General features: G+C 42.7%; 1 protein-coding gene across 1 annotated transcript in view; it reads left to right on the top strand.

The window, feature by feature from the left end:
* LOC119171877 (uncharacterized) overlaps window positions 1-24635 on the top strand; it is a 42833-nt gene extending 18198 nt beyond the window's left edge. The window contains exons 9-16 of the mRNA XM_075892547.1: window positions 3514-3650; window positions 8495-8656; window positions 10795-10905; window positions 13155-13236; window positions 14669-14724; window positions 18849-18936; window positions 20476-20515; window positions 24020-24635. Coding sequence (XP_075748662.1) covers window positions 3514-3650; window positions 8495-8656; window positions 10795-10905; window positions 13155-13236; window positions 14669-14724; window positions 18849-18936; window positions 20476-20515; window positions 24020-24121 — 778 coding nt within the window. The 3' untranslated portion in view covers window positions 24122-24635. The remainder of the gene's footprint in view (window positions 1-3513; window positions 3651-8494; window positions 8657-10794; window positions 10906-13154; window positions 13237-14668; window positions 14725-18848; window positions 18937-20475; window positions 20516-24019) is intronic.
* Window positions 24636-25533: the final 898 nt, after the last annotated feature.

Genomic DNA, 25533 nt, shown 5'->3' with positions numbered 1-25533 from the left:
GTATGATTGTGCGGTTTTTTAGTTACATTGCTAAAATATGAAGCAATGGCAATTATAAACTGTAAGGAATGAAGGGTATTTTGTAGATCCGAAGCCACTCTTTGACTCACGTGTGTAACGCCATACATATGTACGTACGTCCGTACCAACGCGCCGCAAAGCGTTTTCCTCGCCGCAGGTGTTGGAGCGCTACCAAGTAGATCACTCCGCAGATGCGTGTTGAAGTCACGCTCCCCTCACACGCTTCACTGGCAGGTGCACGCTAGCGTCACTCTTTTCCTCACTCGCAGCACGCTCGCCGCTGCACTCGCCCCTGCCGGCTCCTCCACCCACTCGCAACACAAACTTCTCGCTCGCTTCACTCTCTCCTCCACCCGCAACGCTCGACCACATGTCGAGGGGAAACACTCTTACGGTCCGTTTATGTGCGATGAAACCTACATGAAACCAAACCTGCCTCCCGTTTCTTTGCGTTCCAAACAAACGCTTATTCGAGTAAACGCTACAGCGAGTTCGCTCCAAACCATTTTTCCAGCACCCGAGTCGACGCCCGTTTTAACGGCGTCAACGCCGTGCGCACCACCGCTCCTTTGCATCCCATCAGGGTTCTATTCAGGGAGATGGCTTATAATTTTCTTTTTTTTCTGTGTGTATTGATTAATTAGAGCGTATTACAACACAGAGGCGACACAGTGTAAACACGTCAAACATTATCTAACATATCGTGCAAACATTTCGGCAAAATACCAATAAATATAGCAGTTATCATTGTGATCAAGGCTAAGCCACACAGATTCATGAAACTTTACCTCTTCCTGTCTATAATTATGACCCTCCATATACTGATTTCAAGCAAAGCTTGTATTGACCGACCTGTGAAGCGTGTTCCAGAAAAGCCCACCTTTCATCCATGAAATAAGTAATAAATAAAAAAACTATATTTCTTTCCTGGCATGGTGTTTCAGCGCGGGGTTTCACAGTTCTAAAGGGAAAGCCCTGACCACAAGGTCACGCGCCCATGCCTACCCATTGTGAACTGAACTGAATCATACAAATCTGCTCAACCACCGATTTTTAAACAAATGGTAGCCAGTACATTTGCTTTGCGTGCTTCGACGAAATATTTCGTGGTGGCGAACATGAAGCGATCTGCTGAACAATGCGAATGGTTGATAAGAGGAATTTTCAATTTCAGGGAAATTCAGACTTCAATAATATCACATTCCTAGCCCGCCTTCTCGCTATCGTCGGATGGTCCTTTCGTTGAGTCGCTCAGGAGGCTGAAGTTGTTGGAAAGAATATAAAAGGCGCCAGGCCAGTTAAGCTTGAAAAAGTGTTCCGAAGACGGCCGCTGCCAATAGAAAGTAAGAAAGAAAGAAAGAAAGAAAGAAAGAAACAAAGAAACAAACAAACAAACAAATAAATAAATAAATAAATAAAAAGAAAAAAGAAAAAAGAAAAAAAGAAAGACAAAAAGAAAGAAAGAAAGAAAGAAAGAAAGAAAGAAAGAAAGAAAGAAAGAAAGAAAGAAAGAAAGAAAGAAAGAAAGAAAGAAAGAAAGAAAAATCACAGCATATCCTCCGAATGAAGGATGATGAGTGGGGCGAAGCTTCGAAAGGTTTTATCGGCAAACCGTGAATCATCTGCCGGCCACGTCCGTCCGTCTGTCCATGTGTCTGCCTGTCCATCCATCAGTGAACACTCCAAGTACCGCAATCTCGCACCTTTTCATCATACATTCACCATACACAATTACCGCCATCCAGCGGACATTCCAACAACTAAATTTAGAGGTGGGTACTACATACAGGCGACGCACGACCCACGCCCTAAGCAGCTTCACCCCTAAAAGCCATGTGCACGCACACGCCAAGCTTCACTTTTCCCAATTTCCGCTACAGAACAAGCGTCTCAAACTCAGCTCAGCTAGCAGGCCGCAATCACGAAATTTGGTCCTGCAAGGGCAGGCACAGTGAAAAAAAATTAAAGCGGGGGGTGGAGGGGGCGTAATTTCAACAATGTGTCAGCTAACAATGCAATTGAGAAGTATGCATTTATTATATGTTACATTTGGGTAGCTTATGAAGGACATTTACTGCTAGCTTTCGATAAACATAGCAATGCCCATCTCCATAATAACCGCCATCTCGTCGCCAATTCTGAATTACCCCAGGCGGTCGAAATTTCCGGAGTCCTTAGCTACGGCGTCTCTCATAATCATATGGTAGTTTTGGAACGTTAAACCCCACATATCAATCAATCAACCAATTATGAATTTTAAAGCTTTTGTTCTATGGTTACGCATTACTATGTGTGTCTAAAGAAAAGAACAACGAGTCCGATCTCGACCGTGTAACTTGAGAACCAACTTACGGCAAAGAAAATAGATGGATCGGAGACCATCGTATGCGCGTTGAGCTGCTAGAAAGGTGTGTGCAAACCGCGTGTTTGTGACCCGTGCTATAAGGGAAGGACTTCCATTTTTTTTTTCAAAATTTCCTAATGTGATTGCTAACTTGTGCCACATTTTTCTGTCCTTTATTTTCTTCGTTTTCCAACTCGTATACAACACCACTAGTCTTCTGCTCAACACATTTCATGACTCATTCAACTGCGCTTATTCCTAATATCACTGCAAAGAACCTACCTTGTTGCCTTTCACATAGAGCTGCGTTCGAGGCTCGTCAGAGGACATAAAAAATATTCTCAGCTACTTGCCCCTAGCATGACTCCCATTAGCATCCTTTGATATATTGAGACATTCATCACCAGTGGGTAACGAAGTACGCATGAAGCTAATACAGTACACCATGTTTATTATTATGGTACACCATGTTTTTCGTAAGGTAACAGCTGCCAAACTACGAATTCAGTGAAATTGCCTGTGACGCCAAAGTCATATAAAAGATTGTATTGTGGAGTCGTATTCCGGCAAATCGCAGCACCCATTTCTATTCGAACGGCATTCGCGCCCTGTGCGCGTCTCCTTCTTGATTGCTAGCCTCGCTTCGGTTCTCAATGCATGTCTCAGCCGTACCGCAAGGAAACGAACGCCTGCGAAGGGCACATGAAGATAGGGTCCGGAGGGAGCGTGCGCGAGTCCGGCACAAAATAAGCTGTTCGACCAGATATGGTCGCCTACTGTCACGCTCCATATGTCCCGTAAGTTTGGACGGCGATCAGCATATAGCTCATAGCTTTGTACGCGTTGTGGTCCCGTCGCAAAGATACGTTGAAGCCGTAGATAGCGCGAAGGTCATTTCGCTCGCTGCTATGGCCACGTTTTCGAAATGAGCGCGCTGGTGACCTTATTTCGTATAACATTCTAATTTGTTACTATCGCGTTTATTTCATTTTGCGGTGAAGCTGATACTTCTTTGAACGTAACAAACAGTGTGATAATTTTTCATTTATACGTTTTAATATGCGCTGAAGTGAAAGTAGCACTCTAACAGCTAGATCATTTTGTCTGTGCAATTTTTATACGACCCTATTTGTTCTTACTTCTTCCAGAGGCGGTGACGTTGAATTTGAGGTGTTTGCTCAAGACAATGAAGCGGTAGCCAACTTTACAAATCTGGTGAACAAGTGCGGTAAACCTGGGAGCCCTCCTTGCCCCCTCAACGACGTTTCCTTCAGCAATGCAAAAAGTAAGAAGCTACTACTTTCAAGCCTTTTGTGGGGCTGTAAGAGGTGCAACTAGCAAAAATATAGCAAGAGTAATCGACTTATCTAACATTTGATTGAGTAGCAAGGAATATTAGTTACATCACTACATAACTGAATGAGAAATAATACAGATGGAAACAGCAGCTTCCACCTGCCTTCGAGTTACACACGTACATTAAACCACGTTTTCCATTTTTTCTTGAGACGCTATACCCTGACAATATATATTATATTCCCTTCTTTTTTTCTTCCTCTTTTTCTGAAGTTTATTTTAAAGCAATAGCTGCTAAAAATGTTTTTCAAAAATATTTGTCACCACGGGAGCTATATTACAACGAACGTCCTTACGTTCTGGTAATACAACAATGAAATAAGGTATGCAAAACACTGACTGTCATCAACGTCGAACATGCAAGCATCTCCTCCGAGTAATTGACACTATGTAGCGATAGATGAAAAAAAAATTGCCCCCGTATGTGCATGTAATCTGCAAATGTCGTCGAAAGACGACAGTCTTGCGTGTGGAGAGAGTGAAGAAGACATTTATTTGATGTTCTGCGCAAGAAAATCAATGAATGGTATTCTGAAGTCGCTGCGTTAGAGCTACTCGAGCGTGCAGCGGAGGTGAACGAGCGCATCAAATCACGTCACATGTGAGACATAAGCGCCATCTGACAGTTGTCTTAGAAAACAAAGCGCGGGGCTCTGACACGGGTGTACACGCCCATCTCAGACGTGATAATGTGTAGAACGCAAGGCGATCGGTAGGTGCCACCACCGTTTCGTTTTAGCAAAGCGTTGGGAACACTCGCCTTTCCGTGCAAGCGTTGCATGGTCAGCGCAGCGTGATAAGAGCTATGGTCCTTAAAATTAATTATTATAGCTTTTCTAGTAAAAAACGCACATGCAGAATATATACGTGTTGTTATGGTGCCCCAGGCATGCGCAATAATTGCTTTTGCACAAGCATGAGCATGAACACAATTGCACAATTGCACAAGCACGAACGCTCAACCTTGAGCAAAATAGGTGTGCGCTGCGGATGGGGTCAGCCGTTTCAAGTACCCCATGCCGCTAAGAGTGGACAAACAGATAAATGGACAGACAGACAGACAGACAGACAGACAGACAGACAGACAGACAGACAGACAGACAGACAGACAGACAGACAGACAGACAGACAGACAGACAGACAGACAGACAGACAGACTGACAGACAGACAGACAGACAGACAGACAGACAGACAGACCAAAATTTTTGCGGCGAAGGTCCCCAGGAAAGACTATCGTCTTTAAAAAGAACTAATTAACAGAAGCCCTGAAGGCGCATTTGCGTCACAAGGCTGTGTCGCAACCTCAATGTTTCACAAGATAATACAGAAGCAATGCTGAGATGAACTAAAATTCGTTCTTCACATGTGCAGGAGCGAAAGCCAGTAGAAAATTCGATAAAGCGAAAAAATAAGCCAACTTTTCAAGGAAATCTTTCATGCGCTATACTGAAAAGTTCTTCCGCAGCAGCTATTCTATTATTTTGGGCATAGGAAGTCTTTGTGACCGAATTACTAGCTATTGTTTTTGTTGCATCTTATCCTGAGCGAATCTCGAGCCTTGTTTTTTGAAGATTATTGATAAAACTTCGATTCATTTATTCAAATCGACCACAGCGTGATTTTTCCATCTACAAAATGCGGTGGGTAAGTGACATGCCTAGAACAAATGCTTTTAACCTATTAATTTTTACCGATTTTTAAATAACCGTTAGCCGTATATAACACTGTAAATCAGTGTCAGAAACAAATTAAGAGAGTCCGATACACGGTATTCGTCCGAATAATTTTATATTAGTGAACACTCACTGAACAACGAACTTTCACAATTATTATGCAACTGTTCGTACCATAGTACATTCGTTATACGTTAGCACATTGTCAGTATATAGCAAACTATTATCAATCAGAATTCTTAGAAATTCTAACTGAGAATTTATAGCTAGTACACAGTTTGTACACATACAGAGTAGTCTTCTGAAAGTACTACAGGTGCCATAATATACAATACAGACTCCCTCACTGAACGGCACTGCTTGCTTAACCGCATAAGTTGTTGCATTTTATCCGTGTATCATGCCTGGGTGTGAAAAGGATTTATGTTACTTATGCACCAGTTTTCTGTTTAATTGCGGAAAAAACATCCAGAAATACCCTTGTTTTCTAATAATGACTATTCGACTTTGAGAGTGAATCTAAATATTTTATTTCATATTTGTGAATAAATTCACACCATTCGTCAATATGTGACACCAAAACTGGTATTTAACTAATTGCACAGTCTAGCGCAGGCAGCACAGACTGGCTGATGCCCTCTTTACTAAATTTCAACATAAAGGCAAACTCGCAGATGGTGTTGCAATTGGATTTATTGTGTCCATAGGTCAGAAGCTTTACTCATGAATCGACACATTCATACTCACACCGACTCGCGTCGAACCTTGCCCCTGAAGTAGAGTGTGTCCATAGATTTTTTTTTTAATGCGGTGCATTTCTTAGTCGCACGATGTCACGCTTCGTGCGTCGGCGACGATGTCTACATCCCACTGCGCATGCTCGCGCCTCACGTATCGAGCCAACTGTTTGCTCCCCCTCCCCCTTCTCTCTCACCTCGCAAGGCCAGCGCAGGCAGCGTCAGCTAGTACACACCGACTGACTGCTCAAGCTGCACAACCGTTCATTGGCCAACTCGTATATGAAGGCGCTAGATCGCACATCAGCGTCCCAAAACTCGTTGAAGACAACGATTCTCCTTCATTCAATAAGTAAGAGTAATAGAGACGAAATAACAATTAAGTATTCCCAAACCATACCAGATTGAGCAAAATTCACGCTAAACCCCCTCCCCCCCCCCTCTGCGACGCATAAACTCGAGTTCCCCTGTGAGAAGATGCGGGCGGCATTTCTTTTTTTTCTTTAGTTCTTTTTTTTTCACTCTGGGTACGAGTGAGCCCGGCTGCGTTTAGGTTTCGGGATTTAAGCGTGTGCAAATCCTGGCGACTATAAACCAACGTTTTTAGTCCGAGTTAGTCTGAGCAGGATTCTGAGTGAAGTCGATTGAACTGAATTACTAGCGAGGGCGAGTTGAAGTGAGTATATTCTTAGTAAGCCTACATAATTTAAGTTTATTTCCCGGAACACGAAAGCGTTTCCGAATAAGGTAATTCGCAAAGTATTCCGAAGCACTATTTCAGGCATATGCTTCACCGTCTGCATTCGCCACGCTATAGCTGTTGTGTCGCCATGTTAAACACGCGATAGATTAACTATCTGACACACTTCGCAATTCTTAGAAGGAATGAATATCAGGTTGAGTGAGTTACGGCAATGAAGCGATGCCCGTGAGCAAGACAACGTCACTTGGGCTCCCACATGTGTCCAATCGTCAACCGTCACTGGCCTTTGTTCAGTTATCGACACTCACTCTTATCCTTCTACTCGCCTGTTCTATTTCGACTCTCATACACTTTTACGTTTGTTTTCTTATCCCAAATTGGCAAACTTTCTTCAATCGACTCACTCCAGCCGACCCGTTAGCCTGTGCCTCACTAAATCAGGTTGAGAAAAAAAAAACATATGTGAGTGTGATTCTGAGTCCAGATGAATAGAATATTGGTGATTTCAAGTTTTAGTGATCCTGCTTGTGCAGAATTCCAATAAGTCTTCGTCTAACATAGCGAGATCAAACACAATACAGCTGGGACCGTTAAATGAAGTGATGACCAAGCTCGAGTTATTTTGATAAATTAGGAAATTCGCCAAATCGAGAAGCGTGTTATTCGGTCTGCGCTATCCTAATCACTGCCCGAGGCCAATCCGAACATCACATGCCTGCTCCGCGCGTGATTTCGGCAGCAGGGTGAGCAGGATGGTTGCGAGGAGATAATCAGGGTCATACGTCGCATAAGCCCTGAAATAACAAAAGTAGGCATTCTATAGTGCTCCTCAGAGCATTTACAGGGACACTAAACCGCTGCAGATTCAGGCAGCACCTGACAAGTAAGAGCGCAACAAATTACAGACTCCACATTTAGGCGCATGGACGCGGCTTGCAGCTTCTTCGATAAGTACTTGGGATCGTGGCCAGGGTAAATAGATGTTTTTGCAAGATAACTAGTGCGCATTCTCAAAAAAAAAACTCTTGTGTGTCAAACTCAGAAACTAATTGCCGCTATTTTACTGATTCTCGGTAAAACATTTGTTGTTGCAGGTTTGGAGCCAAATTAATTTAATTATTCCTGCTGATAACATTTAAGCCTATATGTGCACCTGCCAAGAACTTTGTAGAATTGGGTGTTGGTAGGTTGAGTTCCAACTCCAACTTTCCAAATTTTTCAGGGCCCGTTTAGATTGTTCTGCCTAAATGTTTTTGCAGCTGATCATAGGTTTCTATTGTTGAACTGTAGACCAAACTAACATGCTATTAGTCCTCTGTGAACTGGTAAAGCTTAGTCAAGCTACAGATGTACTGCCCCTATTTTCCTAAACACATTCTTAATAGGCTGTGTTGCTTGTGTAAAATATTTTTTGTTCGATTGATGAATTCATTGCTCAGTTACTTCTACTTGTATGTGTATACAATGCAGTGAGAAAGTGAAAGCATTCAGCTAAGTTTTCTTTGTTCGACAAACCTTTAATATTACCTAAATTACACAATAAATGAAGGCGCAGTGCTACATACTAAAGATTATTCTGGACGCTTCGAGACATGTACTCTGTTTTTCTGTTGATTTTGGGTTGAGTTACTCTAAAGCAATTTTTTTACATTCTTTCAGCCGAGCCTGCAAAGCAGTGCGAACAGCTCAAGGCCGTTGTCGATGACTTCGGCATGAACTGCACAGAAACCGAAGACGGTACCAAAGTTTCCTGTGACGTTAATAAAGCAAAGCCTATCGGAAAGACAGAATTAGATGGTCTGCCATTCGAAGTTTGCAAGCGTAAGTATAGCTTGAGTAACTAGATTGCCGACTATGTTGCTGTGGCTGCGCTATTGCGAAGAAACTCGAAACAAAACTTAGCAAATTTATTCGTCTAATAAGTTCTCTAGCGCCTTTCCCAGAGAAGACAGCATACCTTACTTGTTAATTATCTACAATAAAGCCTTCTTTTCTTTTGCATACTCACTTAGAAGCGAAAATTCTTTTTGTTTAAATTCAAGCAAAACGCTCTCATTAGTAGAACAAGGTGCATCCACTCCATATACAGGCGTCATTTTAAGTATGGTATAATCATCATCATTGTTACTTTTACGGCTATTGTTATAAAGGTGTGCCATGAATGAAAGTTTTCGCCCAAATCAAATACAGTTTCAATCGCGCCACAAGCCAATGCAAGTGAATATACAATACTTTCATACGGGTTGACCAACTATTGATCGCTTTCTTAATATCAGCTCTTTTACGTTGCAAGGATCAGAGTATCGGTAGCGTATGTTCGTCATCGCGCGTTTATTCAGGAACAATGTAGCATTAAGTGGCTAAGCAAGTCGTGCAACCAGACCAGTCGTGAATACCAACGTTTACTGTCATTGACACAAAAGTCAATGACAGTCAGTGACTTTTGAAGACGAGAGATTGTGCAGTGCTCGACGATGGCTGATTATGATAGCGGGGACGACGATGACCCCTGTATTGTCATTAAACTGCATGTTATAAAGAGTTCCTTTTTTTTAATACCTGGCTAGTGTGTAACACGTAGCACATTCACAGTATAAGATAGAGGAGTGGTTTTAGAGCCCGCGACAAACATCATTAGGGCTCATGTCGACCCCTCACAGTCGTCGTTTCACGACAGGCCGTAGCAAGTGATCGTTACAATGAATCAGGGCTGACGCCTTCGTCATGAATGAGCAGCTTTAAACCACCCACTCGTCGTGAGATTTACGTGGTGTGGCGCTTTGAAGCCTGGTGCGATTGTGCGCTACTGCCACGCAATATTAAATCTGCTATCGTGACCCCAAATCCAGCGCACACGACTGCGGTGTATAGCGTCTTTCTGCAAGGAAGCTTTGAGCGCTGGCCTAGCTCGATGGCGGAATACTTGACTGGCACGCCAAACGCCAGGGTCGGATTCTAGATCGAACTCTACTTTTCTCTGTCTTCTTCATTGTGAGGTGGTGGCTACGACGGACAGCTTTGGCGTACTATACATGACCACCAAAATCAGTTCTCAGCTCATAACAGCTTACGCGATAAAAATGTAAATATTAAATAACGATTCAAAATGGCGTTATCTGTGTGCAAAAAAAAAAACGCGGAAGTTGCCAAATAAGCATTGTATAGCAAGCCAATCCTGTTTCTCTCAGAGGTTAAGTGAGCTCTATTTTTTACTGTTGTATACTTATATGCTATGCGCAGCAACGAAGTGTATCATAATATTATCTAACTAATATTTATCACACAATGTTCGAGCCTTACAATATTAGAGCCGAAAATTATTTTTCTATTTTAAATACTATAAATGTAACTGATAAATACCATAGGTCTGACTAAATTGAACTCCACTTGTTATTCGGAGGTTTTGAATTACATGCAAGTGTCCTTATAGTCACCATTATTACTACGATAGTCGTACAACGAAATGTATCTATTCTGACACCTAACTTCCACAAACTAACCAACTTTCATACTTGAACGTAACGCAACTGTACAATAACTAATGATCTTGCTCCTATAAATAATTCTACTTCTCAAACAAGGCTCAAAGTGTGCAGTGCAACCAAGTTTCTGGCATGTTCGTGTGATTTTCAACCGAACAAAGTGCAACGGAACAAGCAAATGCCTCAAACTATCAGAAGTGAGCTGTCGTGGCTCACACCTGCGAAAAAAAATTTAAAATCTATGTTCGCGATGACCAATTTTAAAATTTGTAAGGAGCGATACAAATCGCACGTGTTTCCTTGTTTTAGACTATTCCTTTCTTGGGCATGCACTTCAATTGAATGCGAGCCGACTATGTGAGAGTTCAAGTTCAATAAGCATTGTCGAAAGTTCGGATACGTAGAGACACAACACCATTCATCGAAAGTAAATGTAAAATGGTCGCACGTTCATCAAGGTATTTTACACTGTTACAGCATTACCATGCAACGAGACCTGCAAAGGTGACGATCGAAAACACTGTGTCGACGAATCATGCGTCTGCAAACCACAGTTCAAGTATGACTCGGTAAAAAATGAGTGCCAAAGTAAGTACTGCTTTATCATAAAGTGTAATACTTTTATTTTACTCTAAAATATAGAGACGACGACTGTTGTTCGGCGCTGACACGGGACACCGCGCTCCGCCCTATTGTCGTGCAACTTACACTTACTTGTTTTGGTACTATTATGTCGCGTATTATTTGTCAGTTCCATTAGTTTCATTCATACATTTGCCAAAAATCACCCTACGCGCTAAACCTCACCGATACACATTTTACGGTCTATGGTGCTCGACTGCGGGACATCCGGTCGCGGGATCTAATCTCGGCCGCCACGGCCACATTTTCGATGGAGTCGGAAACGCTTGAAGCCCACGTACTTCGCTTAAAGTGTACATTAAAAAGCCCCATATGGTCTAAATTTCCGCAACCATCTTTCGTAATCACATGGTGGCTTCTGAATGTTATCTCCCCTCCCCCATCCAAAAAAAATATTTTAGGGGAGCGCGGTAAAGAGGTCACATGACCAAGAAGAGCGCTTTACCCGATAAGGTTTGTGGTCACAATAACTATACAAATGCGGCGAATCACTTCTATGGAATCCCGCATGGAATACACCTATCCCGCAAGGCGCAAGGTATACATGTCCACCAACAAGATTGTTCACCTCGCACTGCAGTTACGCAGAAGTGATTGGTCGTGCACGCCTAATCGTCGATCGACTCGCTCTCGATTTAAAGCTGTGGTCGTAAAAAGTGTAATTTGCGGTTGCACAGGAGGCCTAAAAATAATGAACACTCGGTTGCGCTGATTTTTACTAAATGGCGGATAGAATGAATATACTAAATAAGTTCTTCGCAGTCACCCGCTGCTGTTACTTAGTGGATATGCCGTTGAACTTGCGAGCTCTAAGCCATGGATTCAGCCGCACTACAAGCGGCAGAATTCCGTACAGTTTTTTTTTTCATGAAATAAGCTATCAAATATATTTTGCTATTGGCTGCACGTCAAATAAGTGCGGTTGCTGAAAGCTAACCAGAAGTCTCACCCGTTGCGTTTCACAAATTCATGATCATAGTCGAGTATAACCACAAACTTTGAGTTAATTTTTATTCTCACTTGACCACAATTCGTATAGCATTGATAGATTACGATAACGTAGTTAGGTAGGTAAAAAACTATTTTTCTTTCGAAGGCGGAAAGTCAAAGGAATGGAGATGGGAGAGGTTATTACACACGGTAGTCCTCTGCAGCCCTCTGTGTCCAACCAAAGATGGCCCCCTGGACGCCGGGCTGAAGCAGCGCAAGGCAGTCTCCTGCTGCTCCGCATTGTTTAAAGCTTTCAGGAGGTACAGGGAAGCAGGGTGCTTATAGACCCCCCCCCCCCCCTCTACCATGCTATCATTAATTTTAAAGACTGTCACACTGATATTACATTTAACTTATTCAATATATAACATGTTTCGTTTTTGTCGTCGTTGTCGTGGTCGTTGTTGTTGTTACAATAATCTAGCTAAAATATCTTTTCATAGCAAGCAACGTTCAGAGGCAAAACAATATACCGCATTACACTGTATTCCAATCTAACACGAACATCGTAAGTGTTAATGAGCGTAAACAGTGCTCTCACTGGCACAAAGTGTGCAACAGGTTTCAATATACAGGCCCAAACAACCACGGCGCAAGCACTCAGAAATAAATGTTGCGTAATGATTGATTGATATGTGGGGTTTAACGACCCAAAACCACCATATGATTATGAGAGACGCCGTAGTGGAGGGCTCCGGAAATTTTGACCACCTGGGGTTCTCTAACATGCACCCAAATCTGAGCACACGGGCCTACAACATTTCCGCCTCCATCGGAAATGCAGCCGCTGCAGCCGGGATCCGAACCCGCGACCTGCGGGTCAGCAGCCGAGTACCTTAGCCACTAGATCACCGCGGCGGGGCTTGCGTAATGGCAATCATGTGCACAAGAATTGAGCATTGTCACTCTGAATATCAGCAAAAACTAAAAATCTACGCTGCATGTTCAGAAACATTTCGCTTAAACTCATTCCTTTTGCTAATTACTGAAAGCACCAAAAATTGATTTTTTAGACCTTATCAGCTTGAGTTAGATTTCCTACAGCTCACAAGCGTCCCGTATTTTTCTTACCGAACATTCCTCGCCCCTGATTCTCAATCCCGCGAAGCTTTTGACCACTGCCATGTCAGCAACAGTCCCCTTCACAGAGTTCATTTCTACTTTCATTTTCTGAAGTAGAGAGGTCAAAACTAAATCTCGCGCAGGCATCTGTGATCTCAAGCCGAGTCCCTGCTACGGCGATGCAGTGTGCGAAATCGGCACAGATTACCAAAGCTTTTACTGCAGGTAAGTACGGCATTCTATATCTGGCTCGTCCTAAATTTAAAGGCAATCGCTTACCTAATGATTCTAAGAGAGTAAGTGATATATATCGGGTGTCTAAAGACTCTAGAATTCAAGTATCGCTGGCTACCACCTCGGCGGAAAGACGGAAATATTTCATATGTCTGACACTATACAACTAAACATCTCCTCACCCTATGCACATCCAATTCCTTATAGCTAGACGTCATAACTCTCTTAAAGTTTGATACGTATTGTTACACACGCAAGCTGGAAGCTATGTAAATACTGCCAAAGAAAACCGCTTTGTATAGGTATACCAAATACACGTGAAAAGAATCTGCCTTGGGGCTACTCGACAAAGTACACTTGGAGTGACAGAATGAAATTTTTATTGAACATAGCCGGCGGTACGGAATGGAGCTACAAGCTCGCCTGCCTTAATGACGGCCTCGAGTCCTTGGATACGGTCGGCTTCTTGGGTGTGCCAGACTGCTTATTAAAAAAAAGATTGGACAACACTGAGCTAGTTCTGCCAAGCTTGAAATAAGTGCACAGCGTGCTGGGTTTCTTCGTTTCTTCTTATTTTTTATGTTCTCTTGTCTTAGTTTCTCTTTACTCTATTTCTTATATATCTTTCTATTTCTTTCTCTATCTGTGCTCTTCCTCGCTCTTCTCTTTCTCTCGCTTTCTTATTTCCCCTTTCTCTTTCTATCTTGTTCTCTGTTTCTTTATATATATTTTCCTCTTTTTTTTCAATCTCTTTACATTGATTGGAGGCGACGCCCATTGGGGTCTAGGCTAGTCGGCGTATCATGCAGTCATATGTCATGTTCCGGTCCATCATGAACGGTTAGATAGAATCGCGTCGTACAGAGAGGAGAGAGAATACCATCGATTAAGGCTTTGCGACGCCATGCATCGCACAATTTTCGTCACAAACTTATCCTACTAATCCCACAACTCGTGACTACCGTGCACTTAAAATGAAGAAGGCAACAAACAAGCCAAAAAAATACGCCGTACGGAACTAAAACTGGACATGCAGTAAAGAAGAAAAAGGGGATTGGCTTGGCTAAAATGCTAAACTGCCATTATGTAGATGTCATGTATGTAGGCATCCCGCCTCTTGACTATCGCTATAGGTCGCCAAGGTTTCATCAGTTTAACTCGGGAAAAGTCAGCATCAATAACAGTAGCCTTATGGCCCCCGCCCACCACGATTCAAGACAAGCAGAAAATTCAAACTGTTCTTAATGTCAATCATTTATCACTAGTTCATATGCGACAGTAATTTCATAGTGCGAATCACTCTGCTAAACATGACTTCACTTTTGATTCTGCTGTGTCCCTGTTCGTTAAGTACACTTTTTTATTCGTCACACTTGTGTTGCTTTTCATTTTCCCAATAAATTTACAAGCTTAATCATTGCAGATGCCCTCCCAAGCGCACAGGTCCACTGTGCCAGCGTGACAACAAGACCTTTCTCTGTAAGTTCTTACTTCCTTAAATAAAATAGTTTCTTTTGCGTTCAATTCGAACATTGTTCTCGAGGCCTTATATTGCATGGTTATGGTAGAGAAACCATCCAAAAAAATTAAATTTGAAATTTTGACACCGAAAAGTTTACTGCACTCACAGGAAAAAAACACTGTGGAAGCCCGCCGTCAAGCGCCCGCTCCAGGCATCGCGTCAATGTGCAGCGCACGCCATGGAGCAAACACTATGCGCGCATAAAACTTTGTTTTTCTAAAATTGCGTTTTTTATGAATTTCTCAACTACAATGTACTGTTTTCAAGAAGTATTGAATCGATTCAGGAGAACCTTTACATGCATGAGGTACAAGTTGGTAAATCTGAACTGAATGAATTGATGATTTCACTAAATGTGAAGCTGTGAAAAAAAATTACACAACCAAAGCCTTGTTCTTGCCGTAACGTTATTTTTCTTTGAGAAAACTTCATAAAGGTTGTCCTATACATATTATTTCTTAGTTCAAATGCAATCTACTGGTCTCTAGACCAATACAGTTTAATACCATTACATTGGTTTGTGTGGTTTCGGAGAAAAAATACATCGAATAAGTGAACCCTCTGTAAAAAAGACCGTGGTATGCGGGCATGCGACATAGATGATTGAAAGTTTATATCTACTGAGGAACAGCGAGAAAAGACATTAGTTATTTCAATGAGAGAGCGTTATGAAAAACTGAGATCGGCCGCATTTACAACACGAATGTGAATAAATATCAGGGAATCAACATATTTGCACAGCGCAAGACTACGAGTAGTTAACCCCGTAACTACAGAAGAAGAGACAAGGGCAGAAAGAGCACTGTGATGAGACAGATGCTTGGACTAGTTGGTGATTGGGAACCAACATATTTGCACAGCGCAAGACTATGAGTTGTTACGACGTAACTACAGAAGGAGAAGAGACAAGGGCAGAAATAGCGCGATAAATATCAGGGTTCAAGTACAAATCTAACCCAAGCATTCTGAGTGGCAATCAAACATTCTACCACACAGCCCCGCCCGGTCTCAAAACTCCTTTGAAAAAGCACCCTATGCAGGCATATTGTTGGTAAAACGTCATTTGTGGTTTCACTGCTGGCTATCTAATTTTATTAAGATTGCCCATCCACTCCTATGATACAGGTTTCAAGTCGGGTTAATGTCAGCTGTAGTTGAGCGCCAGCCACTAAACTTGGTCTACGTAGCACTATCTAAGGTTACCTTCTTCGCAAGCACAAGCGCTACATATCGGCCTGGCGCTTCTGGTGAAATAATATTGACGTTGCTGTTACCATCGTTACTCAACTGCAAACAACCCGTTATATAAAACACATGCGACTGTTCAACATATGTCCGTGCGTACAAAGTTTTTATATAAATCTTAAGCGTCATTAAAGTTTCATAAGATGAAAAAGTTACACCCTCTCCCACTAAAGGGAACCATGTGGGGATGCGAAGAAGCGCTGGTGTCCACTTATGTTTCCATTAGTTTTTTTTTTTTCATTTGTCTGTTTCTGTATATATGTTTCATTTGTGTATGAAATTGTGTATATGTTGTGTACCGCTATGGTTACCCCCCCCCCCCCGGCCTCCCGTTTGGGTGTATTACATGGAGCGAGCCAGCGCAGCATTATATACGAGCGCACAGCTATGGCGGAGAGATAATCGGGAGAGGAGATACTAAATGATTGCTCCATAGAGTTTCTAATATACACTAGAGGGAACTCTGGCGCTAGTGTCTATGGGAGCTGCAACACACGGCGCTTCAGCGAGCATGGGAATGATGGGTAGTACACACATTTGTCTAATTTTAGTTCTTCTGCCCTGCTTCTGGCTTCGTGTGTGTTCGTGTGGCTTGGAGTTGCTTTTTCACGAAAACATAAATTAGCAAAGGTTCACCGTTTGCGCTTCACAACCTTATTCTTTTAGACTTATCATTTCGAATCAAGTCACTAAGTTCAAAATGAATTGTTCTTTCTTCCAGAACAAAACCGTAACCAGCAATAAACGAAGCCGCAATTACGATTCGCCGCTCGCAAGTACGAAGACTAGGCAAATGTGTGCACTACCCATCATTCCCGTGGTCGCTGAACGATCGCAGCGCCAGAGTGCCCTCTAGTTAATTTTGGGAAACTCTATGGCCCCCTCCTCCACTCCACCTCCTCACGCTCACGCGAGGATAGCTCCTACAGCGACCATCCGCTCCCCCGCTGCAGATGCGCCAACTCTCCCTCTCTCTCATTGTGTGAGCGCGAGGAGAAGGGGGAAACTTGGCGCATGAGCAGTAAGGGTGGTCACGCCGCACACCTGATTGAACTCCTCCATAAGCTGCTTCGCACCAGAAAACTACACCAGCGTCATCTTCCGTCCGCGTGCTTCGCATAACATTGATTCTCATAGTACAAGAGATCTGGCGAATTTCGTATTATTCAATGGTTTGAATAACACAATTTCATCACACTGAACACAGTGAGTATCATTAAGGGAGTAAAAACAAAAAAAAAACGTGCGCTGGGCACCACGTGCACTGAGTGACCGAAGAAATGACCCTTACCCGTAACGTATACAGGCAATAGCAGCTAGATTTGATATGTGGGGTTTTACGTCCCAAAACCACCATATGATTATGAGAGACGCCGTAGTGGAGGGCTCCGGAAATTTTGACCACCTGGGGTTCTTTCACGTGCACCCAAATCTGAGCACGCGGGCCTACAACACTTCCGCCTCTATCGAAAATGCAGCCGCCGCAGCCTGGATTCGAGCCCGCGACTTGCGGGTCAGCAGCCGAGTACCTTAGCCACTAGACCACCGCGGCGGGGCAATAGCAGCTAGATAGATGACCCTTACGCGTAACGTATACAGGCAATAGCAGCTAGATAGATAACTTGGCGATACGCTCACCGATAAAAGGAACAATAGTAGGCACTGTGTATTCACAAATAAAACCGGGTCACAGCAATACTGATTCATGGAAATCCAGCGAGCACACTACTCCAAACCGTTGCCCCTATTTCTTATCCAGAAAACATGGGTCACCAGAAGTATACGTAGTACGTGGGTTGCAATTGGATCCTAGCCCAGTATTACATGGTTTATGCGGGCACCAAGGCAAACGGATGCCGCTAAATGTTATCCGCATCATTCTGTTGCCCGTTGGACCCTCAACTCAACAGCCAATTGATGACACACATTACACAATCCTGAGCACAACAAAAATTAAATTCCCACTGCAATCACTCAGAGAACGTATGTCAGTGTGGAACACTAAAACACGTGATGGGGCATGGGGCGAACATTACAAGCGCCTTTCTAGGACCCCAAAGCCGGTACTGAATAATAATGGCGTCTGCTTTTTTTTTTCAGAAGCACCGAGACAGATTTTTTTGTAATTATCAAATTTTGTCAAAGTTTTTCATATGGCAACCAAAAAATACGGTTCAGGAAATCAATGTAACTTGTAAAACAAAGATTAGTTCACTCTTGGGTAGAACTTGGGTTCCGTGCTATTAGTGTTGGTTCCCTTCAAACTTAGCCGCGCTTCAATCATGGCACCCTAAAGCCCCCTTGCTGATATCACTGGCAATAGGTTCCGAAACGCTTTGCGCCCGGAGCTGCGGGACCTATTATGATCCGCTTTCTTTTCCCCTTCATTACTCCGGATGGAAAGAGCAGCATCTATTACCTGTAACAGATGGGTATCCCTATAAATCAGCACGCTTCCATGATTAGACAGCAACTGCCTGATTTTGCCTTAATTTGCGTGATTTAGCATTATGACCTTTGTCCAGCTGGTTAAAATTTGAAATTCGCGCCTGGAGCAAACATGGAATGAATTCAAAGAAAGACTCATTCAGAGGCACAGCCACGTACGTTATGTGGTTACTCAAACAAAATTTAGAGACCTTTCTCAGAAACAGCGAAATGTAGTTTGATGCACGTTTCATGTAATACACGGTGTAGGTAGGGAACCTGTACATTTTGCATGTACTAACAGCAGCAACTATTAAGTATCGATAATCATACACAATAATGGTTTTGTTGTTCATAATGTTATTTTCTTACTTATAAGCTGTTTGAAATGCCTGACATTTTCTTTCAGCCGCCCAACTGAACATCGTTATTGTTGGTGTCGTTCTTTCATCTTTACTACTGATGTGCTTCGTCGTCTCTGCAAGCATCATTTCCAGGTAAACAAACAAAAAGACAATTGCTGTATGAAAAACTAGCGTTTCCGTGGTGTTTACTGGCAGGCCCGCAAAATAACACTCCGTTAGCAACACCACTAATGCTGCTTGGAAATGTAACAAGAATCTGAACACGAGACAACTTACAGAAAAATAAAAGAAGGGGGGGGGGGATAGCTTTGCATTTTTGACGATTCTTCGGGACAACAGAATCTAACCAATAGCTACCTTATTTGGCAGTGAATAAACGGTGATAAAATTGTTTCGACACGAAGCCAGTAAAAGTTTGGTTTAATTCATATATTTAGGAGCACCTGCCAAGTTACTGCAGTTTTGAAGTACATTTGAAACTCACTTTAACAAATTGATGGCCGCCATCAAATTATTTCGTTAAATCATAAACCTCGTAAAATTGGGTTTCATATGATCGAGTTTCAATAGTCTATGCATGCTGAAGAGACCTTACCACATAGGCCAGATTTCTTGCGTGTCAATCTTTGTGCGTCCCAACTCCATTACAAATAAATTTACTTTTAAAGAACGGTGTAAGTATGCACCGTACACGATATTTTTTTTTCAGGTAATGAGCTTCTGGCTTTGATTAAATGAGTTTGGTTACTACATGTATGAAGACTGTGCATGGATGAGTTATAAAAAGTTATCTTTCCTTGCATAAAAGCGGACCATAGGCTATTTTCTGAATTAATTGTACATAAAATTAGCCGAAAAAATCGTAACAAGATTTACAGATTTAACAGATCTATCAATTTTAAATAAATGTTCATCTACCCTGTTACTACACCACAGTCAATGGGCAATAAGGAAATATTGGTAAAGAACACTACAATAGACGAGTGGCTTTCTTTCCATCGGTTTTTTTTTTCGACGAACAACTTTTTTTTTATTCTGGCAGTAGTGCGCAACAGTGTCGTATTTCTTCTTTTTTAAATATTTTCCAAAACATTTTGGCGCGTGTACAAACGTAAATGAACGTACAGCAATTCTCGCTCCACCTAACGCAAGCATTTACTCGTTCGATACCCTAAATGTATTGCTGTAGTTTTTTCTGTGTTTATTAGATACTGTAACGTAGGCATTAGGTTCGTCGTGACTCAACAGTGGCCGCTACTTAAGTTACTCATATGGCATAAACAACAAAGAGCAGGGGAAGACTATATAGTTACCACTTTTATTGCTTACCGACAAAAAAATAACGTGCCGCACATCCCTAAGACTGCAAGGCAATTTCAGTGTGTGTGATAATAAACATTATATGCATTCTTCAGAACCATGTTAATTACTAATTATACTGAAGTGCACAGAACTCTCTCACGTTTCAACAAAGTATTTCTTAACTCATGTGAGACGCGTTATAATGATTGTTTGTTTGTTTTCTGCAATGTTCGTAACATTGTTGTACGCCGTGTTTACTCGACTATCGGCATACGTGTTTTTAGGGCCCATTCACAGTCCCCGCGACTAGTTTTCTTATGTCAATTTGCATGTACACTCATGACAACTGTACATTTTTTTCTCCTTCAGGCTGAAGAAGAAACTTGAAGGCCCTAGCTTCAAGAAAGACGTAAGTGTACACCTGATTGCTGTTCGCAAGAATAACATGCCTCTGGAGTTTTCGTTGACCTTTATTCCAGGCTGTGCCAACTACCCTAATCATGCACATTTTTTTGCACTGTTTATATTATTCTAATTCTGAAGCTACAAAACATAAGCATCTATTTCTTACACAATTATTAGATCTTCAGGGTATCAAAGACGCCGGCTCAGTTTGTTATATTTGTTGGCAGGAGACCTTGTTCTTATTCATCACTTTTCATACCTGGTACGTCGATAGAGCAGTACATTGCTGATCTCAATATTGCGAATATATACGAAAATATTTGCGCATCTATTAAACGTTCCCTCAATACATTCGTTGTTAATTACTGTGTACTCAATTTTTAGTGAGAATAGTCATGATGATAAATTATAAATTATTCTAAACCTGAATGTACATACGGTAAATAAGTAATCGTCGAACTTATACATGTACAGTAAGCAACCTAATGTAGGCGTTACATGTGTCTACTATGCCGCAACAAATTGATTAAGCTTACGTACTGATACAAATGCATAATTAGTTTCTTCTACATGTATTCTAGAACTGACAAGAACCTCCAGACATTAAACTAACTGAAATAACGCACCTTTCTGCGCTGTAGCACGACCACTTGGTTATTTAAATGCAACTACCCAACTTTCAGTGCTACTAAAATGCAGCCTACGCTCAGCTGCAACTGACGCAGGGTTGCTGTTGGGTAGACTTAAAAAAAAGTGGGAACTCATGCTAAATGCAGCAAAAGTAGCCACGCTATTTACTTTTAGCGCCAAATTTGTAGTCAAATGAAAAAAAAGTGATGATTTTCATAGATTAATTAGTATTAAACATCAAATATTGTCATTTCGCACATGAAAAAGTGGAGTATAACGAGCATAATATTATTCATTCTTGCTTGATCTCCAAGCTGTAAGTAAGTTGCCAATAAATTAATAGATCGTTATCATTCCAGTTCGTCCGCATACGGTTTGCCTGCGATAGAGTTTTTGAACAAGCAATTATGGGACATGAAACATCGAAGCTGTATTTTTTTTTTTTTTCTTGAAGCGGTAGACCGACATTGGTACGAAGCTGCAATATTACCAGTACAGCTTCAAGTAGCGATATCTGATTGAAGTTTAACAGCTCAGCTCGATGTTATTGTCGATATCTCTTTAACGCATGATTAGTGTTTCAGCATAATTAGAATCTCGCGTCAGCACTGTGTTACGTAGCCACACGTTTTCTTACATTCACGCGTCCCTCCGTCCTTGACAAAGAGTTTAGTGCCTCGATGCACACTGGCCCACTGGCGGGGCAAGGACATGTGCACGCGTAGGCCAAGATGAGAGAAAAGCTGGCAAATAATTGTTATTCTTTATACTTGATTGCCGTGTCATTGCCAAATAGCAAAAAAAAAATGGTAGTAAAAGCACCAAAAATAACTTCAAAGTATCCAGAAAGTAGTCATGGTGCCAACCTGAAATTTTTGTCAGGGTAGGCGTGGACTAGTGGCCCATTAGCAATACGAATTACCTCTATGCAAAGACGCAAGATCTTTAGTATATGCAAATACTGCTCAGTTATTTCTAGCTAATCAAAAAGGGTAGGTGGCTTTCCATGAGCTTCTAAACGACTCTCTTTCAATTTACTGCATAGCTAGTGAAAACGTGTTTAAGTATACCCGGTGCAGTATACTTCCCTGTCCCAAATGTTCCCTTCAGCAAGTGCTGCACTGCCATATTGCTTGTGAACAGCTCCCCCCCTCCCCCCCCCCCCTTGTTTCACAATTTTCACGGTTGCCAGCTCCCAGGTGATTTGAAGAAGTTATCATTAAAACCCTTTAACTTTGCTGTCTTCCCCATTCAAGCTCCTCGCACAGTTTATACCATCGTGATTCTGGATTGTCCAAACAAACCCAGGAGCCCCCGTGGCAAGGATCAAAACACCAGGAGCGATGGGAGGCTGCTCTGCGCAGCTCGCAACCGGTGTTACAGCTCCGGACAGTGAGCTGGGCCAGAAGGGTCGCCGAAGCACAGCAGTGCCCGGCTACCTAGAGTGGCCCGAGGGCCCGTCGTCATCCTGCTTCCACTTCCCCTACCACACCCCCCTCAAATGATTCCTTCGTGAATCAATAAAGTTGCTTACCTATTTACTACCATCGTGAGCAATATGAGCTTGAACATGCAAGCGCGAGGCAAATAGCCTCGAAACCGAGATAACGTGATGCGCTGCCAAAACCGGAGGGGCAAGGAGTGGCGCTGTTCCGCTGATTGTTGGCGCTCCCGCACGATCGTTGCCGGGAAATGGAAGCTGATCGCGTCCCATCGGCTGCTAGCAATCATAGCATGAAAAGAAAACGCACCAAAAAACAAAAGTGAAAAACGCGTATCAAAATGATCAGCGAACGCCACCTAAATACAATGAAATCACGGTCCGTGCATCACAGCAGGCTACGACACAGACGATATATTTGTTGCTGCATAGCCATTGGTTATGGCTGCGCGCGTTGATATGAACTCATGTCAATGCTAGCAACCACTGACACGCTATAAACTCCACGTTTTGCACACGGTGCAAGAAAACTTTAGGTGAGTGAATGCCAGGGCTATCCGCTGCGCGATAATGTTCTGCTTCGCAAGAAGCCCGAGAGATGGCACTACGAACTCTGCCCCGGCTTCCCCCCCCCCCCCTTCTCTTTAGGTGTAGGAAATCCCCGTGACATAAGAAAGTACTGGCGCTCATTTATCTCCGCCACAACAACCTCGCCGCGCCATACCTCCTCCCTTATCACCCCCTCTTTAGCGGCGCCGCTTTATGCATGTAGCCTTGCATAGTTGATATCACACGATAACCCAGTTTTTCTCACATTTGGAAACCGTCCCCCATGTGCCGGATGTGCTTTGCGGAATTTGCCAGCAGCCCGCTACGATCCTCAGTCCTGCGAGCCATCTATCGGCATGCCGCAAATGAGAACATAATCGGTTCCTTTCCGCCAAGCGATCGCTGAACGACGTTCGTTCACCTAAAGTATTCTTGCACCGTGGTTCTGCCGCAGCCATTCCAAGGCGCGAGTTTCAACAGCTAGCGCAAGCGCAGCGCCCTTTCCACTTTGTTTACAACTTAGGCCACTGCAGATCAGTCGATGTAGGATTCGAGGCTATCCGTGACGCGCTCTCGTGTCCGGGTTCTTATTACTCACGATAGTACTTGATTGATTGATTGATTCATTGATTGATTGATATGTGGGGTTTAACGTCCCAAAACCACCATATGATTATGAGAGACGCCGTAGTGGAGGGCTCCGGAACGATAGTACTTGACTTCAATTCTGCAATGAAAACAACAGTGAAATTTTATATTTTGGGGTTTATATGCTTTGGTAGTTGTGTTTTCTTCACTACTTGCGCGCTTCAGAGAATACTTACAAGACGCATAGTATACTACACGACCTTGACAATCATACTTATAATGACATCTCTTGCTGCGCAGCCTGAGCGATCTACCCAACGGGAGCTTCGTGGCTACGACGGCCCCTACAAAGCTTCGGACCCGGCCTCCCTACACCGAGAGCGGGACTACACGTCGCTATGAGCGCGCTCAATTGATGACTTTCATCTCTTTCTTCAACAAACTTTTTTTTGTCAATAACATCTCTCATCGCGACGATAAAACATGGGCTAGTCATTTCAGTGCCTGAAGAGCCCTCCTGGAGTTTACCGTTTTCATATCATCACTGTGAGCTAATTGGCTGTAAGCCACGCCACACCAGTTTTGCGATTCGTCATGTATGAACTATCGAAGGGGGCGTCACCGCTGTGAAGCCACGTGCAGCATGTGTTTGTGTAGAACGAATGTTAAAACAAACACCAATCAATGAGGGGAAAGATTTTTTTTGCGAGAAAAAAAGCACGATTTGTAACATTGATTACTGCTTGTTTATAACATGAATTTTGTGTGTGTGAATATGGAAACGGAGACAAATTAATGATGGGCTTCTTTTTGTGTTAATTTCATTTTGACAAAAAGCATTGATTGTAACATTGGACCAGGTTTGTAATTTAGTGACTGTGTGGCTATGGGGAAAAATAAAGGTGATACAATAATATCCTTCTGTACTTCAATTTCACTAGCGCCTCTAGATTATGGTGCATGGGTTACTTTATACCACCAGCGTTTTCTCACCCGTAATAACATATATATCTCTAACGAGCTTAGCCCTCCATTCTAAACCACCTGAGACCAGTAAAGCTAGTAGCACTTTTATTTAAGTAAGATTCACAGCGAGAAAAGATCAATCATGTGCAGTTTCAAGAATAGTTTCAACACTACCGAGAATTCATTGAAATGACATTTTGAAATATATCTAATGGTAGCAACACCAGGAAAGACATTCAATAAATATTACTCGACTTTGCTCACAACAGAGACTTGCCCCCAAAACACAGTTTCTTTTATGTCAGCTTTGTTTCGCTCCATTTACTGCATCCTTTCTCGACCAGAGATATGCCGGACTTTCGATTTCAATTACCACCGAATGCGACATATGTCACCCACTGGCCTATTGTGCTAATTAAGGGAGTCCTGTTTCATCAAACGCATCATACTAGTGTTCATGATAAGCGATGGCTGCGGGGAGTACAGCAGAAAAGTTTTGGCAATAGCAATCACTATAGGCGGGCGCAGTGCTCCTCTTCAGGGAGTCCAAAGGTTAGTCACAGCATCCCTCCCTCCATAGATAGATTTGTGGGGTTTAACGTCCCAAAACCACCATATGTTTATGAGAGACGCCGTAGTGGAGGGCTCCGGAAATTTCGACCACCTGGGGTTCTTTAACGTGCACCCAAGTCTGAATCCCTCCCTCCATATGCAGAAGACTTTGCACCCCCCCCCCCCCTTCTGGCAAGGGCCAGCCACCTTGCCCCCCCCCCTCCCCTACGTGCACACACCTACGGCAATTATCTAAATGTACCGTAAAGGTGTGTAAGCTGTCGCACGCAATGGTT

Source organism: Rhipicephalus microplus, chromosome 4 (genome assembly GCF_043290135.1).
Source record: "Rhipicephalus microplus isolate Deutch F79 chromosome 4, USDA_Rmic, whole genome shotgun sequence".
NCBI lineage: Eukaryota > Metazoa > Arthropoda > Arachnida > Ixodida > Ixodidae > Rhipicephalus > Rhipicephalus microplus.
This window is presented reverse-complemented; position numbering and strand designations above follow the sequence as displayed.